This window comes from Callorhinus ursinus, unplaced genomic scaffold (assembly GCF_003265705.2).
Source record: "Callorhinus ursinus isolate GAN/ISIS: 27379988/994484 unplaced genomic scaffold, GSC_fseal_2.0 scaffold21, whole genome shotgun sequence".
Classification (NCBI taxonomy): Eukaryota; Metazoa; Chordata; class Mammalia; order Carnivora; family Otariidae; genus Callorhinus; species Callorhinus ursinus.
The window spans coordinates 5,439,145-5,460,897 of NW_027397083.1; the positions used below are offsets into that span (position 1 = coordinate 5,439,145).

The window sequence follows — 21,753 nt, forward strand, 5'->3', positions numbered from 1 at the left end:
CACGGACACCAGCTGGGGGCGGGGGCAGGGAGACACACCCACTGCGGTCCAGACAGGAAATGGCACTTTAATAGGAGGGGCCCGGGGGCACAGGACCAAACTGGGGCTACAGCCGAAGCAGCCAAGAGGCCCTGGCTGGCCCGGGCCTGGCCCGAAGCCTCCTTTTCCTGCTGGGCTGGGGGCCCTGCCGCAGCGCTCTTCTTCCCTGGTGAGGCCCCACACGTGCCAGGGGCCAGCGTGCCGGCCACCCAGAGGCCACACAAGTGACAGAGGGGGACAGGGACTTCACCCCCACCTGCCACAAAGTCCTTGGGAGGTGGCTGGGCTCAGCCGGGCGCTGGGGATGGGGGGGTGGGGTGGGCACTGGCAGGTGGCATGGGCTTGGAGAAAGAACCAGAGGCCCTGGCAGGGGAAGCAACGCCCTGGGTGGGGCCAAGCCCTCGGCTCCTATGACGGACATCCTTCCTGGCCAGAGGCCTGCCACCCCCCCAGCCCCGCTGCCTCCCAGTCCCTGGGCAGCCTGCTCTGTCCTCCATAGATGCATCTAGTCCCATATATTACAATAAACTGCATTTGCCTCTCCCTAGAAACCCCGCCCTCGGCCAAAGGCCCCCACTTCCCCGTCCTCGGGTGGTGACGGGCGCCCCTCCTCAAGCAGTGCCTGCGTCCCATCAGCAGCCAGGTGTCCCAGCGCAGCCTGTGGGCCCGGGGATGGAGAGGGCGGGGCAGCGCGGCTACTCCAGGTAGATGTCTTCCGTGGGGCACGTGTACTCCACGAACTGCTTGTAGAACTGCTGGAATGCTCTCCTAGGAAGCAGGCAGACACCCAGGTGACGGGAAGAACCCCATTTCCACCTGCAGTTTTTCACCTGGAGCCTCGGCTCCCCGGGTAGGGCTTGGGCTTCCCGGGAGGGAGCTGCTCGCTCTGCTGTCCCTATGGGGTGCTTCCTGCGTGACACTGCCGTTGGAGGGGCCCAACAGCTGGTCGGGAGCTACTCCTCAAGGCCACCCAGCAGGGCTCGAGGCCACGAAGCGTGCAGAGCTGGGAGGGGAACTGGCATGTGCTCTGGGGCTGGGTGCCCGGCAGGGAACACACACACACACACACGCACACACACATGCGCGCGCACACACGCACACACTCGTGCGCGCACACACATACCCCACGGATTCTGCCAGGGCTTTGGTGGATTCCTCGGAAACAAAGACATGGCAGGCAAACCGATGGTCAGCGGGGTGCTTGGTGATGAACCCAAAGTACCTGTATGAGGAGAGCCATCTGTCTGAGGGCGGCGCGGGGGCTCAGCCCCCTCCAGACATACTCACAGACCCGCACCCAACCGACACAGCCCCAGGCTGTCCCCTCACACTTCACTCTCCGTCCCCTCCCACTTACTTATTGTTCTTCGGATGGTATCCACAGAAAGAGATGTTTTTTAACTGGAAAAAGTGGCTACATTTATTCCCCTGCAGGAGGGAAATGAGAGGCAGAGTGTCATCAGCCGACAGGGGCCACAGGTGGGAGATCTGGAGGGGGGCGGGCGGCCGGGGCGGTCACCTTGGCCTCCTGGGAATCATCAGCCTTGACGCCGATCTTCACGCCCCGCATGCTGATCTCCAGGACGCAGCTGGATGGCGGGTTAAAGTGCACGGTGAGCCGGCGGGTGGTGGCAATCTGTGGGTGAGGGGTGGGCATCAGGCACTGGGCGCCCCTCTCCCCAGGAGAGGGCGGGGGTCCCGGGCCGGGGGGGCGCGGGGAACAGGCACCTTTTGCATAGCAGCACAGAGCACGTCGTTGCCCTTGTGGTAGGGAACCTGGACGGAGCCCAGGAACTTCACCCGGAACTGGTCCACCCAGTCGCTGGTTTTGGTCAGGGCTGGAAAGCAAGCGGGAAGTGAGGGCTGGCTGAGCCAGCAGAGGGGGCCGCAGTCCCCGGGTGTCCCAATTCGGCCGGGCCTCCCTTTTCTTGGTGGGAGACGCACCTAACGTCCCCTCTGCCAGGGCCCTCCCTGGGGCTTTGAAGTCATCTGGCAGCAAAGGGGGAATGGCAGGGGGGCCGGTGGCGCTGAGGAGGGGAAAAGATGCTACCTGCCATATGTTCCGGCTCCTTGGTGACCTCGATGGCATAGTAGGCGGGGAAGACCCCCCGTGCGCCCGTGCGCATGTTGTAGGCCTCGTACCAGTAGTCCTCAGCCTGCAGCTCCACCAGCAGAGGGTCGTCCACCTCGAGCTCCAGCTCATCTTCATGTCGAGGCACAAACCTGCCCCCCCACAAGGGCAAGGCAGGAATTCACCTGCAGGGCCTCCCCAGCCGGGTCATCTCTCCGCTCCCCACACAGCCCTGGGGGCAGGCGGCTGCCAGAGCGGCACCAGTTCAATAAACCTCCGTAAAGTCTCCTGGGTCTGTGCTCGTGCTAGTTCCCGGGGAAGAGCAAGATCGCGCAGACGGGCACCTGCCGTCCAGGAACTTGTGGGCTCAGGGAGGAGGTACCCAGAGCCACTCGAGAAACACAGAGGTAACAGGAGGTGAGCACTTCCCTGTGGAGGGCGGGCAGGGGTGTGCCTTGTGCATAGCTGGGCATCATCTCTGCCGGGCACCCTCCCCGGGCTCCGGCCCCCAGCCAGACGTGGGGCTCGGTCTCAGGCCCCAGCGGCACGGCCAAGGCCACACTGCCCTCAATTCCGCCGGGGTGGACCCTGGCCCCCTGGGGCTGAGCAGAGGGATGAACGCCAGCGTGAGCGCTGGGTCTAGGCCACGCAGGGATGGCAGCGGCTGGGACGGGTGGCCCCACTGTTGCCTGGCCGGCCCAGCCCTGCGACTCTTACCTGAATATGGCCCGGTGTGTCTGCTCCCGTTCCTCGCCATTGATGACACAGGAGAAGAGCCCAAAGGACTCTGCACCTGCAAGCGAGGGGGATGAGCTGGAGGAGAACCGACCCACTCTGGCTGAGGTCTGGCGGGGGGACAGGTAGCAGGCTCTCAGTCCTGACACCTTAAAGCAGACGGGCAAGGCCACCTTCCAGGAACACCCTCGATTCGGCGCTGCCCCATCCCAGGCCCCCCCACCGCGCCCGCTGCAGACTCACTGGAGGAGCGAGAGCGGCCGCTCATGAAGACGTTCAGGAATTTCTTGGAGAAGTGGACGTCAGGCTCGTCCGGCGTGGAGTCCTCGGAGAGACAGGCCGGGGGCCGCGGCCGGGGGGCCTCCTCGTACTCCTCCCCGATGGCCGACTCATAGGGCGAGGAGACAGACGCGCAGTTGTCATAGACGGTAGCTGAGTCGCTCTCGTCGCTGTAGTCTCCGAAGCACGGCCGCAGGCTCACCAGCTCCAGCTGTGCGTGCTCATCCACCACCAGAGTGTACTTGACCGAGTCGTAGGACAGGGCGCTGGTGTCCGAGCTCAGCGAGGCCCGTGGAGGTGGCGGCGGCTCCCCGAGGTTCCCCCGCCACCCCCCGCCCGGCGGCTCAGCCCGCTCCGGGGACGACAAGCAGTCGAAGCCCTCGTCCTCCTCACTGATGGAGGGGTGCGGCCGGCCCGCCGCGGAGGGGTAGGCCGCAGGGTCTGGATCGGAGCTGACTGACATCCGGCTCTCGGCCGGCGGCAGGAAGGCAGACGTGGGCTCTGCAGGGTCCGGTGGCCTCTGCACAGGCGTCAGGTAGATCTCCTCGGTGGCCTCTAGCCGCACGTCCGCCTGGTAGTGGATGCGGTCTCGGTGCGAGTGGCCCCGGCTGCTCGGGGGGGCCGCGGGGGGGCCGCCGGGAGGGGCCATCTGTGTGGCGGTGCTGCGGCGGCAGGGGCTGTCGGTAGAGGTGCCTCGGTCCTTGGTGGTGGCAGGGCTGCTTGGGGGCGGCAGCTCATCGCTCAGGCAGATGTGTTCATGTGGAGGCGTCTGCTCCCCTGGAGGGCAGGCAGGTCAGTGCTCGAGGCAGGTGGCCTCGCCCTTGACTCCCAGGCCACCTGCCCCCTCCACTGAGCACGTGAAGGCTCCCGGGTGCTAGGCCACGGTGGGCTCTGGGGCCAGTGCTCTCACTCCCGTCCCAGCCGACTTCAGATGGGCCTGCTCAAGGCTGTTTGATGGACGGTTTACCGCACCTCGGCAAGATGGAGCCTGCCGGGTTGCTCTCTGCAGGGGAAACTGAGTCAGGGCAGGTGGAGGGCCAAGTAAGGGAAAGGGTCCTGACTTACCGGTCTTCAGGGGTGATGATGACCGAGACACCCGATCCTGCCAACTGTGCTTCTTGCCCAGAGAATTATTATTCAATGTGTCCTGTGCAGAAAACAAAAGGCCCTTGTGACAGAAGGCGTCAACAGTGCCCGGCACAGGGAGGTCCTGGCCCTGCCCCCATCAGGCCATCCCTAGGCCATTTGCTGCACCCCCCCCACACACACACACACTTGCCAAGGGCCTCACCCCCAACCCTCCTTGAATAGCCAGGAGGGGTGGCAAATCACAGCCCTCCCAGCCAGACCTAATAGCTCTAGACAGCTCTCCCTCCTGGCTCAGGGAAGCTGGCCAACCCTTGGGGAGATGCTCTTATCAGCCTCAGCAAAGGTGAAGACCAGTATGTGTGGTGGTGAGTGGGGGAGGAGAGAGGGAGAAGCACGAGCCGCGTGAGGACAGAGCGAGACCCCAGTCCCAGACACAGGGGCTTTACATGGTAGATGCTCACTTCCAGCCAAGTCCTGGGACTCAGGAAGCTATGGCCTAGGGAAGAGGCAGGGATATCCTAGGAGAAGCTGAAAAAAGGACGAGGAAGGGTCTCGCAGCAGCTGGCCTGGGGGGCCGGGATGAATCATCCAAGTGATGAATCAATAGCATGGCTCCCCCACCCCTCCAGGAGCACATGACTGAGGAATGACAGATGTAGTTGTCAGCAGCCTTCCTTCCTGGATCTCCCAGGCCGCCCAACCCACATCGTTGGTGCCCTGGGACCCCTCTCCACCACGCCTACAAACAAGGCTCCCCACAAACGATTTAGGCTCCCTCCCCTGGGAACACACTCATAGGCCCTCACATTCAGGAGTCTGGCTGCCAAAATCCACCCCAGAGGATTCTGGGAAAGGGACCAATCCTTTGCCTGCAGCCCCTGCACCCTCCACCAACAGCCCCACCTCCCTGAGTCCCTCTTCTGTACCTCTCCTGACTGGGCCTGGAAGACAAAGGGCCACAGCCGGCTCTCCCCCACCCTATTCAACCCTCCTTGGCATCCAGCCACCCAGCCCAGGGGCCCTGGGCCCCCAACTCAGCCAAGCAGCTCCGCCTCCCATGCCTCTTCCCTGCCTTCTGGGAATTCCCAGCTGCCCACATCTCGAACTGCCTGCCCCCCTCTTCACAATTCCTCATGACCTTCCCCCAGCAACGACCACTGTAGATGCTCTTTTCTCCAGGCCTGCTTCTGCCCTTCACCAGGACCCCCACACCCTAAAGGGGAAACCCTGCCTCAGCCTGAGGTCCCAAGCTCCAAACCCTTGCGACTAGCCCTCAAAGCTCTGTTCTGTCCCCAAGCCCCCACTGCTCTCCTTACCCAGATCCTTCCACTGTCCCTCTCGCTCCCTTCACTCCTTCAAACCCTCCTCAAGGGTCCAAACCCTGTCGGCCTGACCTGGCCCCTCTCCCTCAGGGCAGATCGCACCTGCCCGCGGAGACACCTCCCCTGGGCCCTCCCCCTTGGGAAGTCTCACCAGGCCGACTTCTCCCAGCGCCCGCCCGCAGCTCCCTCTCCTACAGCCCCTCCTCGTTCCTCTAGCCCGCGCCCCGCACTGGGCCGCGAGTTGCTCGGCCCCCACCCCACTCCCCGCCCCACGCCTCGCGCGCGCGGCCTCAGGGCACCGCCCCTTCAGCCCCGCCCCACGCTGCCCGCGCCTCACCTGAGACCGCGGCACCTGCGGGAAAAGGTTGAGCGTGGTGGGCCGCTTGGGCCGATACGTGTCTCCGCCGCCCTGGCCCTGGCCCTGGCCGCGGGGCGCGGGCTCCTGGCGGGGCTCGGCCTCCGGCGGCCCCGCTCCCGGCCGCCGCGCTGCGCGCTCCTCCTCCTCCTCGTCGTCGTCCTCGGCGCCGGGAGTGTCCCCCGCCGCGTCGATCAGGTCCATCTGCAGCATCTCGGCCTGCAGTCGGCTCCCGGCGCCGCCGCCGCCCCCAGACAGCAGCCCGGCGCGCGGGGGCTGCGCGGCGCGGACGGAGGGGCGTCAGGGGGCGGGGCCGGGGCGGGGCCGAGGCCGCCGCACACCGGCCCCCGCCCGGGCGAGTCCATTACCTCGGCCGCAAAGGGGGAGGGCACGGGAGAGAGGCAGGGGGCCCGGCGAGAGGGGGCCGCGCCCTCCCGCCCCCCGCGAGGATGCGCGAGACCGACTGCTCCCCAATCTAGTCGGCGCCTTTGGCAGTCCACACCGTCCCCTCCCCACGGTGCCCGCCTTCCTGACTCTCTGCACCCTCCCTTTCCCTTGGCAACGGCCAGTGACCTCACCGGGGTTGTAAGCCGAGCCCAGAGTGAGGTCACCGCTGTTGCCATGGGGACGCAGGGTCGCCAAGGAGTTCGGGCCCCACAAGGGATGGACGGGGGGGGGGGGGAGGTTAGTATTTGAAGGGGGCAGCGAGGAAAACTGGGAAAATAGTCTCAGCCAGGCGGAGGATATGGAGGGAGGGCGGCAGTGCGAACAGGAGGACCTAAGCGCGGCCGGAAGAGGGGTGCCGGGGGGAGGGGCGGGGGGGCACCTGGACGCGGCACCTGTCCACAGTCCGAGGCCCCTCCAACCTGAGGTGTTCCCTCAGGCCATCCTAAAACTCGATAACTAGTCTACTTTCAGCTCTGCCACGAACTCCCCAGCACCCTGGACAGATCCCCTGCCCCGCCCCTGCCCCCAGCATTCCCTCACCTGTTAACTGCCTTCCAGCTTCCCAGGGAGGTGAGGACTCACTGGCAACAGTGTGTGAAAGCCCCCTAGAGCTTGTCTAAGGCCCCACAGGGTACACCTCCAGCTAGTACTGCCTCAGGGCCCTGGCTGGTCGCAGGGACCACCCTCTCCAAAACTCTGCTGGTGTGTGTTGGATGAAGGGGTGGTGTGGAATTCCGGAAGAGGTGTGTGACCTTAAGAGAAGCTACCTCAGGGCCCTGGGACCATTCCCTACCCTTGCTGGCCTGGCCAGAGCGGGGAGGGTTGGGGCAGGGGGTACTGCAGGGTCATCCTCACCCCTTGGTTTCCTCTTGCCTGGCAGAGCTTACAGAATCTCCGTAACAGGCAACAGGAGGTCACCCGGAAGCAGGCACCGCCCCCCCTCCCCCTCACATGGCAGCTCTCCTTTGCTAACCATTCTCCTAATACCACCTCTGCTTTGGCCACCCACCCTGCTGGGGGCTGCCAGAAGCTCTGGGCTCTGCAACCTAGTCCTGTGCTTTGCCTCCCGTTTCCTGGCCAGTGGCCCCTTCTTCCTGTTCTGAAAAGACACAGGGGGATCCCTGTCTGACTCAAGCTACCCAGATGCTGAGGACCTCCTGGCAGGATTCAGAACTCAGGGAACGGACAGAGCCATCTGTCCTCTGAAAAAGCCAGGAGACCAAAAGCAGCGGCAATGCTGGGTTAACCCTCCAGAGGAGCCTTCAGAACGGGGGGGCCGGGGAGGGTGTGCGGGGCAGTGTGGTGTGGTTTGGTGCAATGGCAGCTGAGGGAGGGCCTTGGCTCTTTTTCTCCTGGCCCGAAGCACTGCAGATTCCACTAGACTCCACCCTTGCTCTGCCTCAGGCCCTCTGCCAAGGCCGCTCTGGAAAGGGTTTAGGGTAGTCCTGATCCTTCCTTTAAGCCTGGCCCTAACTGCTACTGCCTTCCATCTGAAGACCTCCTGCCCTCTCCCTTCTTGTGGGCAGTTGAGGGAGCTGCCTCTTGCCTTGGCCCCCCTGGCAAAAACAACCAAAAACTCCTGATTAGAGCACTTCATTTCATTTCATGAGGATGCCATATAGACCCTGAAGGTCCTTTTGTAGATATGGGGATGCCTTCACTCCTGTCCCAACCCACCCTGTCCCTCACAGTCCCCCCCACCCCCCCGGGCTCCTGAGAGCCGGCTCTTACCCGCAAGGACAGAGTGTCTTTGCACTGCAGGCTGATGCCACACTCCTCGGTGATCTCTGAGAGGTCTTCATCCTCAAACTCCTCCAAGCTGATGTCATGGGTGAGCCTGGTGAGCATAGGAAGCCGAAGTTACCAACCCAGGGGCATTACTTAGCCCACGGAGGTCTTCCTAGTACCTCTTCTAAGGGGCGGCCCCTTGAAGGCAGATCACAGCCCCCAGAGGATGGGACTTGGTGTCCACCTGCACTGAGGCAAGGGGTAACAGGCAGGGAAAGGGGAGGCTCCAGGTTACTCCCACTCCTCCCGGCTGGGAGCTATCCACTCTGTTGCCAACCAGGAGGCAGTGCCTGGAAGGCCCAGCTGGTCAGAGCCTCGGCTCGGCCAGAGAAATGCCTCCCAGGGTCAAGGCAGGTGCCGAGGCCAGTTCACCCACGGAGAATGCAGAGTTGAGAAGCGACTCCAAGGGATGCCTGGAGTAGGGGGTTCCCCGTGCAACCCCTGCAGCGACAAAACCCAAGGTGCTGGCAGAGGCCCCTCCCCAGCCTCAGGAGAGTGCTCCATGCCCCTAGCCCAGGAAGACCAAAGCCTCTTGAGCCCTGTGAGCAAGTGAAGGGAAATCTGGTGTCAATGTGGCGAGTTTCAGCCTGTTCCATGAGAGACTACACCCCCATTCTGGGTTCTTCATTTCATCTCTTCAACCACAAGATTGCTTGCCCAGTGCACAGACCCTGAACAGAAGGCTGCACAGGGCTCAAGGAAGGCCCGAAGTTGGGGCTAGAGGTGTCATGAGCTCAGGGGACAGACCAAAGCACATCGGTACCACAACTCTAACTGGCTGTGCCACAACCCTCTCCCCCCGCCCCCCAGGCCAGTGCTGTGCCCCCAACCCCACTGCAGCGACTGTCGGCTTGTCCCCAGCGCCTGGCTCACCACCAGCCCTGGGCACTCCACCTGGCTTGGTGTGGCTGGGATGTTTGGGAGAATTCTGTTGGAGGAAGTTGGGGCCAGTTCTGAGCCTTTTTCCAAATAACACCAGGAGATTGAGGCACAGAGCCAGGGACACCCAGGAGTCCAAGGTCACCCAGGAGAGGTGGTGACCCAGCCCCCGGGGGGGACCTAGGAGGCCCACACCCCCTGCCTCTTGCCTCAGTCAGACCAAACAGAGACCCAGAGCTCCATGGAGCTGCCCCCCCGGTGTCCCCTGCCCACCAATCCCTATACGCCCTACCAGCGCTCCCACTGATCCTCCAACCAGCTGTCATTGTCTGGGCTCGAATCCATCTTCAGCACCAACTTCATGGAGAGCCCTGCCCGGCTGGGGGGCTGCAGGGCCCCAGGGCCACCCTCTCATGCCCAGAAAGGTTGGGAGGCCTGGGCTCAGGGCAGGGCTGGGGCCTTGGGCCTCCACTGCCTGGGCCTGCCTGTCTGCGTCCTGCCCGCTGCAGAAGCCTGGGGAGCTCATTAAAAATAGATGGGCCAGCAGAAGAGGCAGTGGCTGCCGACCCGGGCCCCAGCCCCAGCACTTCCCAGCCCAGCCCTCAGCTGCAGGCCGCTGCCTTCCCAGCCTGGGCCGCCCCGCAGTGGCGCTGAAGCTGAAGCCGCCCCTGGTTGCCACCTCCCCCTCGGGATCGGGTTACTGCAATCGAAGCTACCGGCTCTACCTGCCCTTCTAATGCCCCTGTCGGGGGCTGCGGTGGCCACCCTCCCTGGCCCAGGCTCATAAGCAGATGGCAGAAGTCTGGGATGTCTCCCCCCAAAAGCCAGCCCTGATCTGCTTTAAAGGGCCAGCACCACATTCAAGGTGCCCGGTGGTAAGATGGGGGGGGCTTCTGAAATTTTCCATGAATGGATGCCCCCATCTACACGGCAACGCGCTCAGCCCTCACACCTCCTCAGGGAGGCTTCTGCGGGCCCAGGCAGCAACCAGACAGTGGCAGATGACCGAGGAGGGTCTGGACTGCCTCTACCGACAAGCTGGATGCACGACAGAACCCCGCCACCTCCCCGGAGTTTCATCCTTCAGCACCCAGGACGTGCCTACGGGCACAGGAGGCTCCATAGCCAGGGCTAAGGACAGAGCAGGTGTGGACCTCTCGGGGCAGGGCTGGAAGGTAAAGAGCTTTCTGTCACCGTGGAGCGCCATCCACAGAAGCTGGTAGGCCCCGGACGGAACAGCAGAGAGGGCTTCTGACCAGGATGAGGGAGCTGGACAGATGAGGTGCTCCTTGAGACCGGGGAGGAGGACCCAGGGGCTGGCACCAAGTAGGTGGTCAAAAAGCCCGGCTGCCTGGACAGTCACAGAGAAGGCACTGCGGGGACTCTGCCAGCATCAGGGAGCTGCAGGATCACGGGGCATCTGACCCAGAGGTGCCCTCAGGTGCCCCCTGCTCTGCCAGGAATCCCTGCACACCTGTGCACCTCCTCCTCCTCTCTGCCAGGTCCTGGCCCGGCTCCTGTCTCCGCAGCCCCAGACCTCCCCACTGGCCTGCTCACCTCAGTGCCCCCATACCAGAAGCACTCCACCCCATCCACCACCCTGCAAAGCTGGCAGAAACACCACCCTTCTGTCCCCCCCCCCCTCACAATCCCCTAAGGTTCCCTCCTAGTGGCCGACCCCTTGGCTTGGCATTCAAGGCCTCCAGCTCTGGGTGTGGCTGCATGTGCCTCCTGCACCTGCCTCCCCGGGCTCTAGTCCAGGGCTTGCTTCTTGAGCTGTGCTTGCTGGAGAAGGTTCAGTTAAGCCCACTCCTCCAGGAAGCCATCCTAGCCTCCCCCCCGCCGTGCCAGTGCCTTACAGCCCGCCTGGCAATGTTCATTGGTCCCCGGGCAACCCCTCACTTGTGGCTGGTGTCACCATCTGTGTGGATGCAAGGCAGTGTGGTGAGACAGACAGAACCAGGCCTCTGTCAGACACCCCACCGGGCTGCTCCGAAGGTGGATGGAGCTCGCACTGCCCACCCTCGTACCCAGCAGGTGAGGCACGCGGGCCCCCACCCGCCCGGCTCCAGCTGGGCTGCATGCTCCTGGAGGCTAAAGCTGGTGGGTCATCTTGCACACGCGAGGCCCCGAGTACACGCCTGCCAGATGTTTGTCGGCGGACATCCTTAGCATCTGCCTGCTCCTCCCCAACCACAGTGTTCAGGGCAGGCCCGCAGGGGAGCTTTCTCAGCTCATCTCTACACCCTCAGCATTACCCTGTATCCCACGGCCCGGGATGGCAGGTCTGGGGGCAGGCAGGACAGCCATGGCCTCCTTTACAGCGAAGGGCACTGAGGTTAACTGGACGGTGGCGGGGGGAGCATGGGGCCGGGCCTGAAAGCCCGCACCGGCTTCCAGCTCCAGTGGGGCAGGTGAAGGGAGTTTCTTATCTGACTTTTTCCTCCTAAGTGTGGCAGGATGGCAGAACGGTCCCCGCAGCAGGCTTGGGGACAGGAGGTGCAGGATCAAATCCTGGCTCCTTCACTTAGGACTGGCCGCTCCATTTCCTGAGCAGCTGTCGTGCCCCGGCCGCCAACTGGCTTCGTGCTCTGCGTCTCCTTCAGTCCTCACCACCACCTGGGGAGATGGTCTTATTTTGCCCATTTTCCAGATGAGGAGCCCTAAGGCTCCGACAGAAGGTGCTGTGAGGTTTCCCATAGCTGCGCACCCCCTCAAGGGCGCCGCTGGGGATTCCCCGAGTGGAGCAGTTGTGAGTTGGAGTGCTGCGAGGGGGCCACAAGCAAGGAACAAGGGGACGGACTGGTCAGGCAGTCGCCTTTGCAAGTCACCCCCCACCTGCCCTGCCCCTGCCCTTAGCTCTGCTTTTCCAGGCACTGGATGTTCTGGGTCTCCGTGGGTGGGGTGGGGGGAGGTGGGCTTCGTGGAGGGAAAGCTTAACAGACCCTTGGGCCCTCCAGGCTCAAGGCAGGCAACTGTGGGGAGGAAGGGAGGAAGAAGAAGCTGGAGGGGAGGAGGGAAGAGGGGAAGGAGGGAGGCTGTCCCCTCCTGATCCCACCAGCCCACCTTTCCCCTGCAAACTGGAGCCCTGAGCACCAGGGGGCCGTCTCCAGCTGCATCACACAAGCCCCCGCAGGTCGGCGTCCCTCACCTCCAGATCTGGAGGCCTCAGAAGCAGCCTGTCCTCGGCGCTGCTTGTCCGAGCTTCCCGAGGTCTCATCCACGTTACCGTTCGGTGGCTCTGTGTCATGAGTTTGCTCTCCTGGGACCTCCCTGACCTCTGGAGTCTATCTTTATATTTGAGGCCCTTCTTCCTGCATGAACCTCACCTCCCACTCTGGTGCCCCAGTCCTCTCTCCTGGCCAAGCTGGGTCCTCACTGCGTTCTAAACATGCCGCCAGTGCTCCCCACCTCTTCCTGCGATGAGCTCTCCAAAATGAACAAACATGCCCTCGTGCGTGGGTGCTTACTCTGTGGCCTTTCCCCTTCCACGTGCCGTCACGTCTCCCTGCAGTCCTCCTCGTCCCACCAACGGCAGCCTAGCCCGCTCCAATTCCTCCTCCCGGCAGTGGGCTGGGTTAGGAGTGCGTGCAAAGTATGGGTTAAGTGGCAAAGGCTTTAGCTGAGTAAGGCTGAACCTGAGCCAGGCATTTGGCTGTCCAGAGGCCATTCCTGTCTCCCCATTCCTGGCTGTCTGGAAGCGGCATCAGGATGCCCCTGAGGGACCTTGGGTCCCGGCCATGGTGCCCACGGGCCCCTCTCACAACTGAGAGCATCTGTGGTTCCAGTGTCCAGCCTGTCCCTCTGTGGCCCTGTGCATGCTGAGCCGACAGCTGGCTCCCAATGGGTTCTCCGCTAGGCAGTTTCCCCACTTCCCACCGGCTCCTCTACGGGCCACTTTCCACGGGGCAACCAAAAGCAACATCTGACACACAAATCTGGTCTGGTCACCCCTCCCCAGCTCAGAATCCCTTAGTAGCTTTCCCTGGCCCTTAGGGAAAGGGGCGCAAATTCCCTGTGGTCTGAAGGCTCAGGAGGGCCACCCTCCACTCTAGGGTGTCATCATCGCCCCCCCCCCCCCCCCCCCCCCCCCCCCAGCCCCAACCAGCTCCCTCAAAACCTTCCCTGACTTCCCTGACCAGGCAAACAGCCCTGCTACTGGCTCTCTTAGGCGCACCTGCTGGGGTTTCTGACCACTGTGATTATAGCTTTGGGTTCTGCCACCAGTGGGCAGCTCCCCTTGGAGGCAGCTGGTCCACAAGGCAGGACCATGTCTCTGTTTTGATCAACAATGTGGTGCCTGGTAGCTACTTAATAAATGTTGACTGAGTGAACCAAAGGTCCTTCTAGATTTTCCCCTTAAAATTCTCTAAGTCAGTTGTCCTTCCAGCGCAACTTTCTGTGTTCCCACCTACGTCAAAACCCGGGGTAGAATGTGCAAGCGGGGTGGGGGTGAGCCCTCAGCTCTGAGTGGACACTGGGGTCAGGCGAGGTTTATTCCTCTAGTCCCTACCTCCCTCCCTGACCATGTCCACGCTGGAGTCCTCACCAGCGAGCAAAACGCTGAGTCCAACCCTGGAAACAAGTCCTCAGGGCCAATCCCTACTTGGGGTTATAATGTGTCTGATGGGTTTACAGTGCTGGGTGCTGATAATGTAGCCGGAACTCTGGGATCCAATGATTGGGCTTTTGAAAAGCTGCCCTGAGAAAACAATCCCACATGTGGAAACCTTTATACCCAAGGATGCGTATTTTGCATAACTGCAGACTGAAAACAACCAAATAGCCAAATAGCTCAGCACGGGGCGGGGGGGCGGGGTGCTGGTTAGACGGGGGCTGTCGGGGGTTGGAATATATCATCCAGTCTCTCAGACAAGCATTATAAAGCCTGGGCATGAACGTGGAAAACCGCAACTGGCATAACGAGCAAAGGGAACGGAGGACCCCATGGTTTCACGTGAGGAACCACACGCAGCAAGAAGCACGAACACGGACATGCCTGTGAGGTCTGGTGGGACCTGGGGAGATCTCTTCTCCTCTGCTCCCCCCCGAGAAGCTTTCTGGACTGGGTCATGCCAGCCTGGCCCCAGGCTCCCACTTGGGGTCTGGGGCTGCTGGCCCTGTCGTGGAGCACTTTCCTGAGGGCAGGGGGCCCTCATGTTCCACTTGGCACCGACTCCCTACCCTTGTTCCAATGCGTGCACAGAGCCCAGGCCCTGGGACACCGCCGGGAGGAAGGGGCAGAGGAAGGACGGTGCTGGCTGCTCTGGGTGCCCGGATGAGGCAAGGCCCACAGTCAGGGCTGGGAGAAGACTCTCCGAAAGAATACAAGAGGAGGGCCAGGGGACAGAGATAACATCCTAGAATGGGTAAGAACCCCTAAGTGGGGATGGTGGCAGTGACCCCATTTTGTAGGATCCGGCGGGGCAGGGGGGCCAAGCCAAGAATCCAGAGGCCGACTTCAAGGCTCCGACATCAAAGAGGCGAGGGGGCGAAGACCCTGCGTGGTCATGTCTGGGCAAGTGAGGCAAGTCAACACTCTGGCCCCACTTTGGGGGTTCGCTAGGAGCACATTCTACCCCGGATTCTGCAGGGCTCGGAGTTGGGGGGAGGGTGGCTCCAGCAGCAACAGCAGTTCCAGAACTCCTCCCCGCCGCCGAAACAAGGCTGCTGGAACCAGCCTGGTGGCCACGTCCTACACCAGCTCCCTGCTCTCTGCTGCCCCCTGGGTAGTAATGTCCGCTCTGAGGCTTTCGGGGCCACCTCTCTAAGCTGAGACTCCCAGGGTCTCTGGCCCCAGCCCCATCCTCTCCAGTGACCCCAGGCCCCCAGCCAACTCTGCCTGAATGCTCCAGTTGGGTCCCCAGTGGCCACCAACCTCAAACTCAGGAGGTCTACTAAGTTCGCCTCCCTGCCTGCCACGCCTCTCATCTCCCACAGGGCAACCCATCTCCAAGGGGCCCAGCATCATCCTGGACTCCTGCCTCCGCAACCCCTTCAACCAGATACCTCACCCAGTGGGCTAACCCTCCCACCCCCGAAATCGTCCTCACGTCCTCTCCTGCCCCTTCCTGTCACACGCAGGATGGCCAGCCTCCCAGTGGTTTCCCTGCCTGCCTGTCCATTCTCTACCTAGCGGCCGGTGTGACCTTCCCAAGACAGCGATCCAATGCTGCCATTCCTGCTAAATCTTTGCCACTGCCCACTGACCCGCAGGCCTGGGCTTCCCTGGGCCTCTGGCCTCAGTCACTGTCACACCAGCCAGCCTGTCTAGTAAGGCCTCGTCTGTCTGTCTGACTCCCCTCTACACCTGCATGATAGTCAGGCCCACGGCTGTGCCTCTGGAGCATCTGTCCAGGGAGCCCTCCAAAGTGCAAGTATTTGTTGAGGGAAGCGAAGGAATGGCCACGTGTGTGTATAATCCCATGAAGAGATAAACGAGGAGGTCTCTGTGCCTCTCGGTAGCCACATCTCTCATCTGCAAGGCAGCTTGGGGCGGTTGAAACCACACCAGCCCGGCAGTCACGAGGCCTGGGGTCTGCCACTCATGTGCTGTGTGTTCTTGGGGAAGCCACTCACCGTCTCCTGTCTCCTCCTCAGTAAAGGGGGGGCGGTCGGGATGAGCTGATTTCTGGGGTCCCCTCATCCATAGCTCTCCTCCCCCATGTCCAGAGCAGAGGACCCGCTGTACTTTCCCGGAGCATCCTTCGTCCCTCCCACATGGCCCGTCCCACCGCCCCTCCCCTTTACCCCACCCCGCCCCCAGCTCAGTGTAGCCAAAGGCTATGTTTCTAAAGTCTCTTTTCTAGAGTTTTCCTTCTAATGAACATGTATCACTTGAATGTTAAATTCTCTCTTCTAAGGCGCCTGGGTGGCTCAGTCGTTAAGCATCTGCCTTCGGCTCAGGTCATGATCCCAGGGTCCTGGGATGGAGCCCCGCGTCGGGCTCCCTGCTCCGCAGGAAGCCTGCTTCTCCCTCTCCAGCTCCCCCTGCTTATGTTCCTGCTCTCGCTATCTCTCTCTCTGTATCAAATAAATAAGTAAAATCTTTAAAAAAAAATTCTCTCTTCTAATTTTGTAAGTTACAGAAGTAACCTATAGCTCCTTGTAGAAATAAGTCAAATCATAAGAGCAGTGTGTCAAATAAGTGAAATCCCTCCCCCAGTACCACATCTACAACAACAGGTAACTGACTGGAGCATTTCTATCATCAGAAGGGGGGGGGAAGAAGAACACCCATCTATTTAAACCAACTAGCAACAAACGGACGCTCTCTCTCCAGCCTCCTCATCCACAGTGTGCTTACCCCCTGCACACACTCTCCCCGACTAGTTCCAGGCTCTCTTTTCAGGGTGGCTCCGAAATCAGACTACCTGCATCCAAACCCCAGCTCTGCCACTTACCTAGCCTCTGGAGGCCTCAGTTTCCTCATCTGCAAAGTGGGGATAATAGTAACGCTCTGTTTATATGGCTCTGGTGAGGACGAAACGCTCTTGCATAGAAAGCCCTTGGAGGGGCGCTGGGCAAAGTGAGCGCCTCCCGGGGACTGGTGCGTCCCCTCCTTATCCTCTGACAGCAGAGTCTGTTACTCTCTGACCTCCAGGAGGCCTTCGCACACCTGATCCTGCATAATCAACCAGTAAGGCATTCTTGAGCACCGACTCCGTGCTGGACACTGCGCAAACCAAAGTTTAGGTATTGTGTCCTCTGCCTTCTAGAAGTGGACAGTGGTGCAGGGGACGCACACGTAGTAACAACCACAGCCCTCGAAACAGCCAATACATGCTGTCCCATCCAGGTCCCAGGACCGTCCTGAGCAGGAGCCAACCCTGGCATCGTAGAGAAGAAACGGGGGCTCAGGGGGTTAAGTGCCCAGTCTTGGGGCACACAGCTAGGAAGGCTGAGCCAGACTGCAAACCCGGGCCAGTGGGATCCATGACCCCACCAAAGAGCCGTGAGAGAGCAGTAACCACCCAGGGTTAACCCGAGCTGGGCGAAGGGCTGTGCAGGGCAGGACAAGGGAAAGGTCAGCGGGGGCTGCTGGAGCAGGCAGGGCGGGCCATGTGGGGCTGGAGACACTGCCCTTATTATTCCCAGAAGCTGGCCTTGTCCCCACAGCCAGGCCACAGTGTCCTGGAGGGCTGGCCCATGCCTTAGCCTTGGTGCGCTGCTGTTCTCACCCACCTGGCCCCGATAGAACACTCTCCCTGGCTGGTGTCCACTTCATCGGTTCCCCTCACTAAAGCATCCATGATAACCTGCACTGTCACTGGGGATCTGGAAGCAGGTAGAGGGAGGCAAGGCTGTCCTTTGGGCCCGAGACAGGGCCTGGAGGCTGAGTGGCCAGAACACACACAGACAGCCCCAGGCTCTGACTTCCTCAGGGGCCCTCAGGCAAGCCACTGCCTTACTGAACCTCAATCTTGTCATCTACAAAATGGGCAGACCGATACCCACGCCCATGAGGGTAAATGAGCCTGCACTGGGAATGCTCTGAACAGTAATGAGCTATATAAATGCTCACCAGCATGGAGGGCGGACACTTGTTGAACACCGACTTGATGCACACTAAGGAATCAATATTAATTAGCTCACCTGACAGATGGGACTGGCGGGTCACTCAGCTAGAAAGCGGTGGAGCTCAAATTTGAACCCAGGTTCTTCTAAGCAGTTCCACTGCAGAGGGGCCTCCTGGTAGGCAGACAATATTTGCCTCTCGGCATTGCGGGTCATGCCAGGGGGAACCGGTCTCAGACCTCAGCCTCATGACCCAAAGGCACCAACCACAAAGGCCCCAGTCCCAGAGCCCTCACGCTTGGCCTCCTCCATCTCCCCTCCCTCTCTTCTTCCCGGCTCCTCAGCTCAGGGCCTCAAGGGAGGTTTCCAGTGCTGATGATGCCATTAGAGATCCCCAGGGGTCCCTACCCACCTGAGGGCCAGGGAGCCAGCAACCCCTTGGTCAGAGAGGGGCTGGCGCCAGAGCCCAGCTGGGGCCTGGCTGGGGTGAGGGGCCCAGGAGAGGGGAAGGCGCCAGTTCATTAGATGGAGAAACAATGGGGTAAGTCTAGGCCTCCTCTTAGGCTCTGCAGCAGTTACACCCTCCTCTTCCTCCTCTCCAAACGGGGCCAGGATTATGATGGAGGGATACCCATCCCTTCCCCACAACATCCACTGTCCACTTCTCTAAAATCCACCTTCCAATACCAGATAGTGGGCAGAGAGTGGGGTGAAGGGGAGCTGAGAGCATGGTCCTGGGTACTTGCTCCAGCAGGAAAACCTTCCACCCAATGTCCTTGGCTACTCCTGGGCTGTCCAAACCAGACTTCCCCAACCAGAACTGGGCGTGGAGTCTCCTGGTTGAGTCTGAGCCTTCTGCACCTGCACACACCTGACCAGGTCAGTGCCTGCTCAAATCCACAGAGCGTCCTGGCCATGCCAGTCTTGGGAGTTAGGCCCCTCTGACCAGACAGGGCTGGGGGAGGGGTCCACGACTTCCTCCTTCCAGCACCAAGGTTGTCAGTTGCCCTGTGAAACTGGGACCCACGAGGCACCCCAGCCTGCTCCCATCTCTATTCAGAAGCTTTCGGACTGGGCATAAGCAAAGCCTTAGCCTGCCTGCCTCCTCCGGGATCTCAGTCGAGACCCCAGGCCCTGCCGCAGTCCCAGAGTCGGGGAGAAGACGGCTTGAGCGCCCCCTCCTCCAATTCCAGCTCGGAATCTCCTAGGCTAGGACATGGAATGGCGGAGGGAGCTGCACCACTGGCTATGCAGCGGCTATCAGCCTGGACTTGAGGCTGAGGGGGGTTTCTGGGGACTCTGTCCAGGGAGGAGACCCCATCCCCACGCCGCCCTCTCGTTCTCGGGATCGGTGTGTGTGTGGGGGTGGGTGTGGGTGTGTGTGTTGGGAGCTGGGGGCCGGGGGCGGCGCGGAAGCCGGAGCAGATCGGCCCGGGCTGAAGGGCGGGGCGCGGCGGCCGGGGACTCTCACCTGAAATTGGGCGGCGACGCGATGTGCAGCCCCAGGAACGGGGAGGCGGCAGGCGGGGACGCGGCCCCCCCGCTCAGGCCGCCGCTCTCTCGCTCCGCCATTCTCCGGCACAGCCCTGGCCATCCGGGCGGAGCGCGGCGCAGAGGCGGCGGCGGCGAAGGCGGCGGCGGCGGAGGGGAAAGAGGCGGGGGCGCGGCGAAAGGCCGCCGCCGCCGCGGGGCTCGGCTGGGGCGGGCGCGGCGGGCGCACCTGCGCAGGGCAGGGCGCGGCTCCGGACCGCGCGCCGCTCTCGGGACTAGCGCGAGCTCCGCCGCGCGCCCCCGCGCCGTCGCCGGGGTCTCGTACGCTCCGCCCCCGCCCCGCCCCCGGCCCCGCGAGCCCCGCCCCGCCGGCGCTCTCCGAGGTGCTGAAGTGGCGGCGCAGCGGCCCCTGGGCTGGCCCAGCCCGGCTCTGAGTCCCACACTGACGACTCTGCCCTCTTCCCCATCCGGCAAGGTCCTCGTGTCCTGCGGGTTCTGCCCCTCGGGTGGGCCTAGAGCCCGGGTATAAGGGAATTGATGGCGGGACCCTGGTCCCCAGGGCCCTAGTTGGTCCCCAGCAGCAGACAAAGAAGGCGGACAGGAAAGGAGGGTCATTGGAGGAAGGCAGAGAAAAGCGAGATGGTGTCGGGTGTGGGCTAGAGCAAGCCAGGTTTGGAGTCAGGTGGTGTGAAGCCTGGCTTCCCAAGTGAATAGGTGGTGTGGCCTTGCATTAGTGACTTCACAGTCTTAAGTTTGATTTTCTCATCTGTGAAATGGGGACAATAACGGTCCCTCTCATGGTTGTGGTGAGGATGAAAAGTGATACAAGTATGTTGTCACTGGAAGCAGGGAACACTCCACCTCCTGCTAGGATCCAGGTCTCACTTGAGGGACCCTCTCATGGTCTTTCCCTAGAGGGTCTTCTCGCTAAGATTGACCCAAGCTCCCCTTCAGCCCCGAACATCTATTAATGGTGAACTGAACCCTTCCTCTTGGCTTCTCTCAGTTTCTCCTCCCTCACACCAGGACTTTCCCAGATTTCTCTCACTTCTCACTTAGCACCTCAATTGCATGTCCTGCAGAGCACCTCTCTTTTGCACCCACAGACACCCCATGGCTGGCTTCTCACATTCGAGGACTAGGAGCCAGCCTTTATTCCTGCTGCCATAGTTGACTTCTTGGGATTCTTGCGGTTTTTCTGTTCCCTCCAGACGTCTAACCTCTGCCAGTTTTGGCCATGGGTCCCTTCTGGTCTATCCCCTAAGAGGGCTAAGCCCGTGAGTTCTTCTACAGAACATAGACTACTGGACACTCAAACTGCTGGCCAGGGCTAGGGCCCCAGCTTTGGTGGGTCAAGAGCCTCCGACCAAACCTCACTGGTCTCTCTGGCCTCCTGAGAACTGCAGAGGCTTGTCCTTACCTCTCTCTGAAGAAGGGGCAGAACAAACTGTTTCACAGCTTCTGGGATCCTATTTGCAAATCTGGACTGCTTACTGATGTCACCCCCTTTTCCTTCAATGTAGCACCCAGAAAGGAGCTGCAGGCACCTGCCCTTCAGGAAACAGCTCCCCACCTCCAGCCCTGAGAACATCCTATTACCTAGTGCCAAAGGCTCTTCTCCCTGCCTGTGGGCCCAGAGGAGTGGCCACTTTACCTTTCCTGCTATCCTGGCTCAGCCTTTTTTTTTTTTAAGATTCTATTTATTTATGTGTGTGTGAGAGAGAGAGAGAGAGAGCGTGAGAGGGGGGAAAGTCAGAGGGAGAAGCAGAGCCCCCGCTGAGCAGGGAGCTCGCCGTGGGACTCGATCCCGGGACTCCAGGATCATGACCTGAGCCGAAGGCTGTCGCTTAACCAACTGAGCCACCCCAGCGCCCTCAGCCTCCTTTCACTAGGACCAAACAGTAACCACCTTCTGCTCAGAGGCCTGGCTTTTGCTCCCAGGAAAGCAGTCTTGCCACTGAGGCTAATAATTGTTGCTTAAGAGTGTGTGCTTGCCTCAACTAGGAGCATCCTCAGGTCAAGAGTGTGTGTGTAAGACAACTCCATTTTCCAGAATCTTCTGCTTAAGAACAAAGCTATTGTAGCTCCTGAGGCCAAGCCAAAGCCACATTAGAGAGAAGCCAGGAGACGGGAGAGGGAAGGACAGGTCCAGGTCTTGGTGGGAAGGAGCTTCAAAGCAGAGCTAAGAATGAGATGAATCCCAGCACCAAGTTCCTCCCTTTCCCCCCTTTCTCACTCTGTGCAGGGCAGTTTGTGTATTCTTGGGCCCTGTCTGAGCCCCTGCCCACATGAAGTTGGGGTGTGGTATGAGCTAACAAAACTCTTCCAGGGATCCAAGGCTAGAAACCATTGTAGAAAAGCCCATATACACTGCAGAAAGAGGCAACTCTCTGGCCAGATGCCATGAGACAAAGCCAGCATCCAGGCCCTGGGCTTGGCTGTGGGCAGATCTCCAGGACCTAGCTAGAGGCAGTGCTTGCCGCTTGCATCCCCTCCACACCACACAGTGCTCAAGTGGCTGAGTCGAGATAAAGGATGGCTTGAGGGCCTGGAGAGAACCCTGCCGCTGACTGAGGTCAGCCCTGGGGCTTTAGGTGGCCCAAGAGGCTGAGTCACTGCAGGATAGCACTCAGGAACCTCATCCTGGGCCTGGAGTGCTCTGTACCATTCTGATGACTAACCGCCCCCCCCCCCCAACTCTGGCCAAGCTCTGGAGCTGCCATTAGTCTGTCCTGCCTGCT

The 21,753-nt window shown here is 61.4% G+C and overlaps 1 protein-coding gene across 1 annotated transcript; it reads right to left on the minus strand.

Annotated features, from left to right (window-relative positions):
• Positions 1 to 42: 42 nt before the first annotated feature.
• Positions 43 to 19,240, minus strand: MAPK8IP1 (mitogen-activated protein kinase 8 interacting protein 1). Its single transcript, XM_025879463.2, has 12 exons — positions 18,993 to 19,240; positions 8,069 to 8,174; positions 5,873 to 6,166; positions 4,190 to 4,271; positions 3,089 to 3,901; positions 2,828 to 2,903; positions 2,090 to 2,262; positions 1,768 to 1,877; positions 1,559 to 1,675; positions 1,397 to 1,467; positions 1,163 to 1,261; positions 43 to 807 (listed from the first exon to the last, which is right to left on the minus strand). Exons 1-12 carry the CDS (start codon positions 19,091 to 19,093, stop codon positions 735 to 737), a joined length of 2,115 nt encoding a protein of 704 aa, XP_025735248.2. The 5' UTR covers positions 19,094 to 19,240; the 3' UTR covers positions 43 to 734.
• Between the last annotated feature and the right edge of the window lie 2,513 nt (positions 19,241 to 21,753).

What these genes read in the sequence shown, in the direction of transcription:
- MAPK8IP1 (XM_025879463.2), bottom strand. Translation starts at nt 19,093, where the DNA reads ATGGCGGAGCGAGAGAGCGGCGGCCTGAGCGGGGGGGCCGCGTCCCCG. An exon ending in AAGACACTCTGTCCTTGCGG is followed by an intron (nt 6,167 to 8,068) that starts GTAAGAGCCGGC and finishes CGCGCCGCGCAG; the next exon opens with CCCCCGCGCGCCGGGCTGCT. An exon ending in ATCATCACCCCTGAAGACCG is followed by an intron (nt 3,902 to 4,189) that starts GTAAGTCAGGAC and finishes CCTGCCCTCCAG; the next exon opens with GGGAGCAGACGCCTCCACAT.